This window comes from Silurus meridionalis, chromosome 7 (assembly GCF_014805685.1).
Source record: "Silurus meridionalis isolate SWU-2019-XX chromosome 7, ASM1480568v1, whole genome shotgun sequence".
Lineage (NCBI taxonomy): Eukaryota > Metazoa > Chordata > Actinopteri > Siluriformes > Siluridae > Silurus > Silurus meridionalis.
Genome location: NC_060890.1, coordinates 888,673 through 900,795, shown reverse-complemented (window position 1 = coordinate 900,795; position 12,123 = coordinate 888,673). Strand labels below are relative to the sequence as shown.

The 12,123-nt window shown below is 39.4% G+C and overlaps 1 protein-coding gene across 2 annotated transcripts; it reads right to left on the bottom strand.

The window, feature by feature from the left end:
* Window positions 1-1,383: 1,383 nt before the first annotated feature.
* Window positions 1,384-11,756, bottom strand: LOC124389267 (butyrophilin-like protein 2). 2 transcript variants are annotated; one of them, XM_046854619.1, is made up of 6 exons: window positions 11,249-11,756; window positions 9,179-9,529; window positions 8,963-9,067; window positions 8,770-8,865; window positions 7,537-7,629; window positions 1,384-1,557 (listed from the first exon to the last, which is right to left on the bottom strand). In XM_046854619.1, exons 1-6 carry the CDS (start codon window positions 11,304-11,306, stop codon window positions 1,418-1,420), a joined length of 843 nt encoding a protein of 280 aa, XP_046710575.1. In that variant the 5' UTR covers window positions 11,307-11,756; the 3' UTR covers window positions 1,384-1,417. The 2 variants fall into 2 exon arrangements, with proteins under 2 accessions (XP_046710575.1, XP_046710576.1); XM_046854620.1 differs by lacking the exons at window positions 1,384-1,557; window positions 7,537-7,629 and adding an exon at window positions 7,636-8,491 and having other exon boundaries at window positions 11,249-11,753.
* Window positions 11,757-12,123: the final 367 nt, after the last annotated feature.

Genomic DNA, 12,123 nt, shown 5'->3' with positions numbered 1-12,123 from the left:
TGGTGATTACTGCTGCCACGTAAGCCTTCCATACTAAGGCTGATGTTGCACGCAACGGCTTAGTAGGTAACACCGGGGCCTTTAGCGATGATGCTATGCTAGGGGAGAGATAGCTAGCTAGTGTCTCTTCCACACACAGCATCGCCCCGTAGCTGCACACGTTCACGTAGAGTGAGGAGTGTTGTATGGGAAAAAGTATGCGCGGTATACGGGGACTCCCAGGACCTGGACACCTCGGTGTGCAGTTCGGGGAAGAACGGAAGGCCCCGGTGCCGAGGAAGTGACACAGGACACAAGAAACATAAAAAAAATCCTCCCTCAGCATGAAGAACATCTTTACACACTCTCAGCATGCGGACAATTCGTTTCTCCAAACATTCAGCTGAAATACTTTGCTGCGAGTTTTTGTAAGACTTCCCTAGTTTGTTCTTCACTAATTGGAGATTTCTTTCTTGTGATTCAGTTGATCCCAGAGCAGTTCAGTAGGATTAAGGTGCAATGACTGGGCAGGTCATGATAGATATCACTCCAGACGTCTGTCTGCTCTCAGATGTGCGCTTTGGCTCATCATCTTGTACGGTGAAGTACGAGAACATGGGAACATGGGAACATCAGGATTCCATTCACTTTCTGGAATCTTCCCTGCTCCAAAACAACCCCAATCCATTAAACTTCCACCGCCATGTGTGAGTGTGGGGGTGAGGGAGTCTGATTACATCTTCTCTCCTGTTCTCCATCTTATACTTCTGATAGAGACACATTTCGACTCAAATCAACTTTTTCCATTTACTGTCCAAGTTTTGTGTTTTTCCCTTTTACTAAGTTTGTCAGATAGAAACAAAAGGAACATGGATGTGTCTCAAAAAACATAAAAGAATTTCTACACTTTTCACTCAGTTTAAGTAAAAAGTACATTTAAATAATTTCCTGGCAAACACACAGTTTGAATATAAAATTTTGTGACATTTGTTTGAAGAAAGATACTGTTCTGAATCCCAGTACCCATGAGGAGTCTCTGTAACTGTGGAAAGTTAAATTAAAAGGTAAAAGTTAAACTCTTACAGAGAGTGACAAGCAGAATAGTTGAAACTGCCCCTGGAAGAAGCAGCCACACTTTCCATCCAGTGCTTATTTTATGCCAGACATCCACAATAACAGCTGGAGAAGACAGAAAAATTTTAGTATATTTTACACAAATTATTAACAGATAGAAATATTATATATATACATATATATATATATATATATATATATATATATATATATATATATATATATATATATATATATATAAAATTATATTCTTTCTGTGCTTTGGACAAACAATATATTTGTTGTTTTCTTTCAGTTTTTTTATGTATTTTGCAGATTGTAAAACCCTCAGAAGCTTTAAAGGTCTGTAGAACTCCTGTTTCTTTTATCTTTTCATTTCATACAAGTACTGAATAACATTACAGTTAATGGTGTAATGGATTGATGTAGACTTACATATATAGGCAACAGCTATGATCACAATATATTGTAGTGGAACTGGCAAATATTGAATGAACACACAATCTGCAATACAATGAAGACAAAGTGTGTACTGATTAGATCAGTGTTTAATAAGTGCATTAATGAGCTCCAATTAGTTCGGAATGCAGCAGTAAAAGTCATTACCAGAACCAGAAAATAACCACATCACCCCCGTCTTATCCACTCTACACTAACTTTCAATAAATTATTATTAAATCTTCTTCTTCTTCTTCTTCTTCTTCTTTCGGCTGCTCCCATTAGGGGTCGCCACATCAGATCATCCGTCTCCATACCACCCTGTCCTCTACATCTGCCTCTTTCACACCAACTACCTGCATGTCTTCCCTCATCACATCCATAAACCTTCTCCTTGGCCTTCCTCTTTTCCTACTACCTGGTGGCTCCATCCTCAGCATTCTTCTACCAATATAATTCATGTCCCTCCTCTGCACATGTCCAAACCATCTCAATTTCGCCTCCCTCACTTTGGCACCAAAACATCCTATATGCGCTGTCCCTCTAATAAACTCATTTCTAATCCTGTCCATCCTCGTCACTCCCAACGACAACCTTAACATCTTCAGCTCTGCTACCTCCAGCTCCACCTCCTGTCTTTTACTCAATGCCACTGTCTCTAAACCATACAACATCGCAGGTCTCACCACAGTCCTATAAACTTTCTCTTTCATTCTTGCAGATACCCTACTATCACAAATCACTCCTGTCACTCTTCTCCACCCACTCCACCCTGCCTGCACTCTTTTCTTCACTTCTCTAACACACTCTCCATTTCTTTGCACTGTTGACCCCAGGTACCTGAACTCCTCCACCTTCTCCACCTCTTCTCCCTGCAACCGCACCACTCCACTGCCCTCCCTCTCATTCACACACATGTACTCTGTCTTACTCCTACTGACTTTCATTCCCCTTCTCTCCAGCGCATATCTCCACCTCTCCAGGCTCTTCTCAACCTGCTCACTACTCTCACCACAAATCACAAAATCATCCATAAACATCATAGTCCAGGAGACTCCTGTCTGACCTCGTCCGTCAACCTGTCCATCACCACTGCAAACAGGAAAGGGCTCAGGGCCGATCCTTGATGCAGTCCAACCAGTTCACCCTGAACCAGTCTGTCGTTCCTACTGCACACTTCACTGCTGTCACACTGTCCTCGTACATGTCCTGCACCACCCTCACATACTTCTCTGACACACCTGACTTCCTCATACAATACACAACTCCTCTCTTGGCACTCTGTCGTAGCTTTCTCTAAATCCACAAATACACAATGCAATTCCTTCTGTCCTTCTATATACTTCTCCATCAACATCCTCAAAGCAAATAAGGCATCTGTGGTGCTCTTCCTCAGCATGAAACCATACTGTTGCTCACAGATGGTCACCTCTTCTCTCAGCCTGGCTTCCACTACTCTTTCCCATAACTTCATGGTGTGACTGATCAACTTAATTCCCCTGTAGTTACTGCAGGTCTGCACATCTCCTTATGCTTAAAGATCGGTACCAGCACACTCCTTCTCCATTCCTCAGGCATCTTCTCACCTTCCAGAATCCTGTTAAACAATCTGGTTAAAAACACCATCTTTCCTATACATCTCCACGCTTCTACGGTATGTCATCTGGTCCAACCGACTTTCCACTCTTCATCCTCTTAATCGCTGCTCTCACTTCCTCCTTACTAATCCTATCTACATTCTGCTTCACCAACTCCACATCGTCCAACCTTCTCTCTTTCTCATTTTCCTCATTCATCAGCTGCTCAAAATACTCCCTCCACCTTCTCAATACACTCTCCTTACTAGTCAACACATTTCCATTTCCATCCTTTATTGCTCTAACTTGCAGCACATCCTTCCCAGCTTGGTTCCTCTGCCTGGCCAATCGGTATAAATCCTTTTCTCCTTCCTTAGTGTCCAACCTCTCATACAGCTCCTCATATGCCTTTTCCTTGGCTTTCGCCACATCCCTCTTTACCTGCTGCCGCATATCCTTGTACTCCTGCCTACTTTTCTCATCACTCTGTCTATCCCACTTCTGTTTTGCCAACCTTTTTCTCCTTATGCTCTCCTGCACTTCCTCATTCCACCACCATGTCTCCTTGTCTTCCTTTCTATTTCCAGATGTCACACCAAGTACTTTTCTAGCTGCCTCCCTCATCACTCCTGCAGTAGTTTCCCAATCACCCAACACCTCTTCACCACCACCGAGCCCCTGTCTGACCTCTTCCCTGAACCTCAAACTACCTCCTTCAGTTTCAACCATCTTATTCTTCTTTCAGTTCTCGCTCTCCTCTTCTTTTTCTTCGCCTCCAAAACCATCCTACAGACCACCATCCGATGCTGTCTAGCTACACTGTCCCCTGCCTACAGTCTAGCTACAGTCTCCAATCTCCTTCAGGTTGCATCTCCTGCATAGAACATAGTCCACCTGTGTGCACCTTCCTCCACTCTTATACCTCACCCTGTGATCCTCCTTCTTCTTAAAATAAGTGTTTACCACTGCCATTTCCATCCCTTTAGCAAAATCTACCACCATCTGCCCTTCCACATTCCTCTCCTTAAAACCATACCTACCCATCACCTCCTCATCACCTCTGTTCCCTTCACCTACATGCCCATTAAAGTCTGCCCCAATCACCAATCGTTCTTTCCTAGGTACACCATCTACCACTTCATCTAATTCACTCCAGAATCTTTCCTTCTCCTCCATCTCACAGCCAACTTGTGGAGCATAGGCACTGATGACATTTATCATCATCCCTTCAACTTCCAGCTTCACGTTCATCACCCTATCAAAAACTCTCTTCACCTCCACTGCACTCTGACTGTACTCTTCCTTCAAAATCACCCCTACACCATTTCTCTTTCAATCCACACCATGATAGAACAGTTTAAACCCACCTCTAATGTTCCTGGCCTTACTCCCTTTTCACTTGGTCTCCTGAACACACAACATCTCTACCTTTCTTTTTTACCTTAATAATAAATTATTATTAAATACTATCACTAAAGTCTAAAGCACTGAATGGTCACAAGTCACATTACCTGATCAAACTTCTGGTCTATTATGATCTGTCACACCTACATCCATTAAACTCTAATCAGTCTATTTGTTGTTACCTCAAATAGTGAAGACTACAGCAGAGAGCAGAACTTTCTCTTACAAAGCCTTCTAATTAGTGTCCAGGTCTCAGACACAGTCTCAGAGTTCAGGTGTAGGATAAAAACATTTATTTTGTGAAGCTTTTTGTCAGTAGGTGTTTTGTAGGTAAAAGAGCAGATCTGTTGTGATTGTGGTTATAGAATGCTTTGGTAAACAGGGATGTTCAGATGTTTCCCCATCTTACAGTGCATTCAGAAAGTATTCAGACCACCTTCACTTTTTCAATGTTGTTCTGTTGCAGTCTGATTCTACAATCATTCAAATTAAAAAATACCCCATAATGACAAAAGTGAAAACAGAACTCTAGAAATGTCTGTAAAACTGTTTTAATAAAAGAAAACCCTGAAATATTACATGTATGTTAGTATTTGGATCATAAGTATTTACTCAGTACTTAGTCGAAGCTTTTTTGGCAACAATTACAGCCTCGAGTCTTTCTGGGTTTCATGCATCACCTTTACACCCCTGGATTGGGGGATTTTCTGCTATTTTTCAGGGCAAATCCTTTAAAGCTGGGGCAGGTTGGATGGTGAGCGTCGGTGGACAGCAAACACTTCAAACCTTTGGCCCAGTCTGAGGTCCTGAGTGCTGTGGAACAGGTTTTTATTGAAGATCTCTGCAATTTACTCCAGTCAGCTTTACATCAACTCTGATCACTTGCCAAGTTCCTGCTGCAGAAAAACACAGCATGATGCTACCACCATCATTCTTCACTTTTGGGATGGTTTTGGGCAGTGATGAGCAGTTTCCTCCAGACATAACGTTTGGAATTAAAGGCAGTTCAATCTTGGATTCAACAGTTGAATCTTGGATTCATCAGACCAGAGAATCTTGTTCCTCACAGACTGAAAGTTCTTTAGGTATCTTTTATTTCCAAGATTGCTTCTATTAGTGCTTCTGGAACTTTGTCTCCACACGGGATCTCCATATCTCAGTCACTGTTAGAGTGACCATCAGATTCTCTGTCACTTCTCCTACTGAGGCCCTTCTCCCTTGATTGCTCAGTTTGGTCAGGTGACCAGCTCTTGGAAAAATCCTGGTTGTGCCACTTTTTCCATTTGAGGATTATGGAGGCCACTGTGCTCTTGGGAAACTTCAATGCAGCAAAATTTTTGTAGCCTTCCCCAGATCTGCCCTTTCAAACAATCCTGTCTCAAAGATCTGCAGCAGTTCCTTTAACATCATGGCTTGGTTTCTGCTCTGATCTGCATTGTTAGCTGTGAGGTCTTCTATAGAGAGATGTGTGTCTTTTCAAATCATGTCCAATCAGTTAACATTTCCACAGGTGATCTCTAATCAAGGTATGAAAACATCTCAGCAACGATCAAGAGAAATAGAAAAGAACTAGAGCTCATTTTCAATAGTTGTTGCAGAGGGTCTGAGTATTAATGTACATGTGATATTTCATTTTTTTATAATAAAATACAGACATTTCTAGATGTGTTTTTACTTTGTGAATATGGGGTACTGAGTGTAGATTAATGAGATGGAGATTAATACATTTTTGAATGATTGTAGTTTCAGGCTGCAACAAATGAACATTTAAAAAAGTGAGTCTGAAAACGTCCTGCATGCACTGTATATTCCAGAACCTACTCAAACTGATCACCTGCTCAGTGTCTTTAACTTTTATGTAATAATAAGGATACTAATCTCTCTCTCTCTCTCTCTCTCTCTCTCTCTCTCTCTCTCTTTGTCTCTCTCTCTCTGTCTCTCTCTCTCTCTCTCTCTCTCTCTCTCTCTCTCTCTCTCTCTCTCTCTCTCATTCTCTGCTTCCTTTAAGCCAAAAATGCTCCAGAGGTACCAGTGATCCTATCTCTCTCTCTCTCTCTCTCTCTCTGGACCTGCCTGATTCATCCTCATGTCCCACCTCTGAATGGAGTCTCTTCAATTGCAGCTACTTGGTGTAGATGAGGATGGTTCCATCTCAGGGAGTTTTTATAGGGACTAATTGATGACTCTAAAATGTATTTATTTCTGTATATATACTGAATAATGTATATTTCTGTAATGGGACAATGTCCATTGTTTAAAAACATTATACAAATAAAATAAAAGTAAATTGAATTTTTATAAAATTATCAATGTATAACCAACATCCTCACAGAAGACATTATTATATATTTATTAGAGATTTTCTGAACAGTTGGAAAACATGAAACACAGCACTTTGTTTTCAGATAAAAACAGAAAAAACATTAACTGTGGATGAATACCGTAATTTCCGGACTATAAAGCGCACCCACTGAATTTGACAAAGATTGTTATTTTTAACATAAATAAGCCGCAGGTGTCTACACTGAAACTAATGAACTTTACACAGGCTTTAACGAAAGACACTAAATGCAATATGTTGCACTTCTATTAGGAGCATAGCGGTATTTTGGGAATAGCATGTGACTGCATTCTTCCAGTATTACTGCGTGTGTTCAAGACTGAGGATTATGTCCTTATTATTTTCTGATGCTCATTTCTAAGTTTCTTTGACTTTCTTTAATTTCCGTTCGGGAAATTTCATTGGTCTAATGTTATGTCGCTCAGTTTTTTGGCTTGACGTTTGTGAAACCGGGAAAAACCCAGGAAAAATCCATAAATAAGCCGCTTCGTTGTTTGAGCCACGGGGTTCAAAACGTGTGAAAAAAGTAGCGGCTTATAGTCCGGAAAATACGGTAGTTTATATCCTAGTGTACATTTATATATCTGTAAATACATTGTTTATTATTCAGAGATAACCTGGGTGCTATCTATCTATCTATCTATCTATCTATCTATCTATCTATCTATCTATCTATCTATCTATCTATCTATCTATCTAAAACAAATATTACTTGGAACCTACCTTTAAATGATTTCAGATGAAAAACAATCCAAAATAAAAAACAGATCCTAACAGAATTAAGTGCTGAACAAGTTGTTGCTTCTGTAAAAAGCCCTGGAAGAAAGATGAGATCATTTATTAATTGATATTTTGAAGTCAATAAAGAAACTGTTGAAAGAAATTAACCAAAAGCCCACTGAGTTTAAAAAGACGCATCAGAACCGATCTATAATTACAATTACTGTCAATTATTATTAATGCAGTTCTGTTATACATTTTCCTTTTAGTGTCACCACTTTAGCAGCACAACAGTGTGTTCAGTTTTATAATACTCATAGAGATGAGAGAAAGTGACAGAGTGTGATGTGTGCATTAAATGCACAGTGGCAGAAGCGGATGCAAGTACACATAATATTTATTTATTAAAAAGACAAAAATAGAAAATGTTGTAGGAGGCTGAACTGCCATTCTTGGTGTGAACAAGTTGCAGAAGGAAATCACACAGTCACCCCCTGGTGTGAGCAGGTCATCATTACAGGATGGCTGAGCAGGTCCTGGAAGGAGGTTGTGTTGTTACCCCCTTGTGTTAGCAAGTCATGAAATGAGATGACACTATCAGACCCAGTGTGAGCAGATCATTGGAGGTCATCTTGAACTTACAGCTTGAACTTACAGTGAAGCTTGTCATTGGCTGCAGCTAAATGAGCCTCAGAGCTGAGCTTGGTGTCTGTTTGCCAGGTTTGCTTTGCCTTGTTGTGGGTTACGCCAGCTGCTTCTTTGAGCTTAGCAGCTGAGGTCACGCTTAACATGTTTTTTACAGTTGGCAGCCACATCCACCACATCAGTGAGCTTGGCATCTGGGATTACTATTTTGGCCTTAGGGCAGAACTCTGCCATGCCTACCCCAGGGTTGAGCACTTCAGGTGAGGTCACATCGTTGACCTCAGGTTAGAGCTCTTCATGGGCGCTGACTTTCCTTACCATATAGAACCCGAAAAAGAGGAAAACATGGTTGCTAAAGCATCCAAAACATCCTTCCCAAACATTCTTTTGCTCCTCTTGCTCTGAAACCTTCACAAGCAGGTCAACAAACCCTGCTATGTTGCTAATGTCCACGGTACATTAAACAAGTAGGAGTTCCACCCAGTGATGAGTGTTTTACCTACTAATGATTATGGCAGCCATTTTTCTAAATCAATAAATAATATGAGAATTACAGTTGTAAAGAGTGTAACTGTAAAAAACAATACTTACCCTCAGTAACACCCCAAAGAATTATGCCAATTGACAAAGTGATATTCAGACAAAGGACAAGTGCACACTGTACAGCTAGATGTGTTTCTCTGTTATCTACAAGGAAACAAAGAAAAAAAAAGAATGTTATTACTTTATTATGTTGAAATTAAAAAAAAAATATTTGGAGTGATAGAAAGAAACCCAGACTTACCTTTCTTATGAAAAGATGTATAAGAGAAGTAGCCTAGGAAAACTGATCCAATTACAAACCCAAGTAAACACAAAACTAAAATCCCAATATGCATAGAGGAAACACCTGCATGGGACAAACACCAGAGTTATTAAACCACTACAAGACTGTAATATATAAGAGTAGTGAATGCTCTACAACATCTTTACCTGTTTACTGTCCATAAAAACTACTTACCGAGCTGCTGCACCTCCACTGTTGTGTTATCTGATAAATCCCCAGAAATTGCTGAACAGATGTACAGTCCTTTGTCCTCAATTCTGACATCCTTCAGTCTCATTGAGAAGTTTCCTTTGTTTCTGTCTTCAGCGCTGAAGAATTCTACTCTGCCCTTAAATCTGTCATGTGTTGATTCTGTCAGAATGTCACCCTCCTGATAGAGCAGCAGTAAGAGATCTTCATCCTGTTTCTTCCATGAAACCTCTTCTATCTTTTCTGATGGTATATGTGAGTCTACAGAGCAGTTCAGAGTGATTTCTTCACCCACATATGCAGATATAACGTGGGCTCCAGACACAATCAAGAGCTCTGAAATGAGAATTAACATTTAAATTTATTAAAAAACATATTCGAATAACACTCACAGGGCTCAGACGTATGCTTCTGCTCATCGTCTTGTTATATCGTGAAGTCGGTTCTAATGAACTGCAGTCCAGGCAGAATTGCATGGTGTTAAAGTATAGAATGAAAGCCATGTTGGATCAGTTCTTCTTTCACCCAGTGTCAGGATCTGGGAGAATTCTGTGACCAGATGCTGCCACTGTGCCCCTACTCTCTATTCCCTACTTCCTGTCCCCTAGACCCTCACAGTGTCCCTAATGTTTTCCACCTGGTCCTTGTCAGTTTCCGTGTATTTAAGTTCGCTCTTTTGTGTCTGTTCTTGTTGGTTCATTGTCGTTATGTTCAGGTGCCTTGATGTTTTGTTTAGATGTTATGTGACCTTTTTTCTGAGTTTTTATTCAGAGTTTTCCTGTTTCTCGAGTCCTCTGTGAAAGTCCCTGTGCTTGATTCATGACACTGTGTCTTTGTCGGTTCAATAAAGTTTCCTGATTGCCTCTCATTGTTATTCTATGTTGTCTTTGTTGTTGTCTCTCATGTTCTGGTGTTGTCTATGTTTTGATATGTTACCTGTTATGTTTGTGAAGCTAAGTATGTGATTTCATGTGTTTGTGTTTCCCCAGTTAATTAATCAGTGTACAGTTTCATTAGTTTGTTTCCTGAGCCCCCTGCCATCTCTCGAGTTTTGTCTTCTCAGGTTCTGGTCTTATTTTAGCTCTTACTCATCATTGCTTTTTAAAACCTGTGTTTTCTGGAAATTTTGGAATTTAACTTGTTTTTTGGTGCTGTGGAATTCTAAATAAGAGAAAGACTGGACTTATCATCTTTCCAGAGTATGTGTCTGCCCCTCTCTCGAGCTACCTGGGTCTGACACCCGGAATAAGTCTCCAACCAACCCCAAACCATTAACCTCCACCTCAAATATATGACTGTGGGGGTGATTCAGTCTAATCACATCATCTCTCCTGTTCTCTGTCTTAGTTCTTCTGTTAGAGACATAAATGTCACGTTTGAACTCATCTGTTTAAAGAACTGTCTTCCTTTCTGAACTTTCTATGGGAAGTTTATTCACAGTCCAATTCTTGTTTTTGCCTTTTACAGAGTTTGTGGCATAGAAATGAAAATAAATCAAAACAAGGAAAATGTAGATGTATAAGGATCTTCTGCACAATACTTATGTATTATTATTTTAAATATTATTATTATAAGTGAGTTTGTTCTGTTTTTGTTGCACTGTCAGACGAAAAGACTAAGCAAAAAATTAATTATGCCACAATATACAGCATATGTAAACTCCAGACAAAGTGAGTTCTAGAAAACTTTGAGTCTTGTACTGTTGCTCCAGAGGTCATTCCAGTTCTTCCAAAACTAGTCTAACCTGAACCACACCCTGTAGTGTTTTTTTTTGGTTGGTCAGTTGGTCTTTTTCCTTTTTTTTCTCATAATACTCGTGTGATTGATTTAATGATTAGTGATTAGAAATATATAAATATATTATGATTTCTTTATGACTGGATGTTTACAGGTGAACTATTAGTTCTAGTTCCTGCATAAACGTTTTCAGAGTTGAAGCACATGAAGAAAATAAAAAAAAATCCTTTCTTAGATCAGATCATAAACTGACTTTAAGCTCTATAAAACTCTGTGTATTCACAGTGCACTAATAAACACAATCATGGTGAACATTACCGTTACAGAAGATTACCGACAGCAGCAGCGGAAACCAGAGCAGTACAGCAGCCTCCATGTCTGCCACAGGAATACTTTTACTTTCACTTTTCACCTCAGGTGACTAACAACGAATTCTGTCTGAACTCCTTTCTGATCAAATCTTCATCTACTGTCAGATATTTGAATACCTTTTAAAAACGTTTTTTTAGACATTGTAATGTTTTATAATTTTTTTAAACAAATGATTTTCTGAAGAATTAATTTCCCCTCACTGTGCTCTTACTTCTCATTTATACCTGTATAACTCTACTGTAGTCCAAACCTTTACAATTAAAATAATACATTGTAATGAATTACGCATTAAATGTTTTTTAATTGAGTTAAATGTGGAAAAAAACATGAATAAAGACACGTGTGCCTTTTGATCAGGAGAAATTTACAGACATCTACGAAGGTGGAACTGAGATGGAACTGGTGCACATGTTTAGAGAAGAGGAGCTCAATAATGTGAGGAAATAAATGTAATAAATAAAATCCTATATGAAGCAGAGTAGTGATGGGTTTATCTGTGACTTCTGATTTAATTAGAATAAAAGTTGAAGTTTCAGTATATTTAGTGAGATAAATCTCTTTAATGTGACTCAGTTGAATGAGTCGTTTTATAGATTGATTCATTCCTTTTTTACTGGAAGCACAGGAGCAAAATCTCTATAAATTATGTGCAGGATACAGAAATGAGTAGTTCATCTCTCTACTCTTTCAGTCCGAGTCGTTCTTTTATCACGTGACTCTAATAGACGCTATGCAGTGCATTACATAGGAAACAGAATTGAGTAGTTCATTTCATTAATTAGATGTTAATTAATTCATTAATTAACATCTAATGCAAGTGA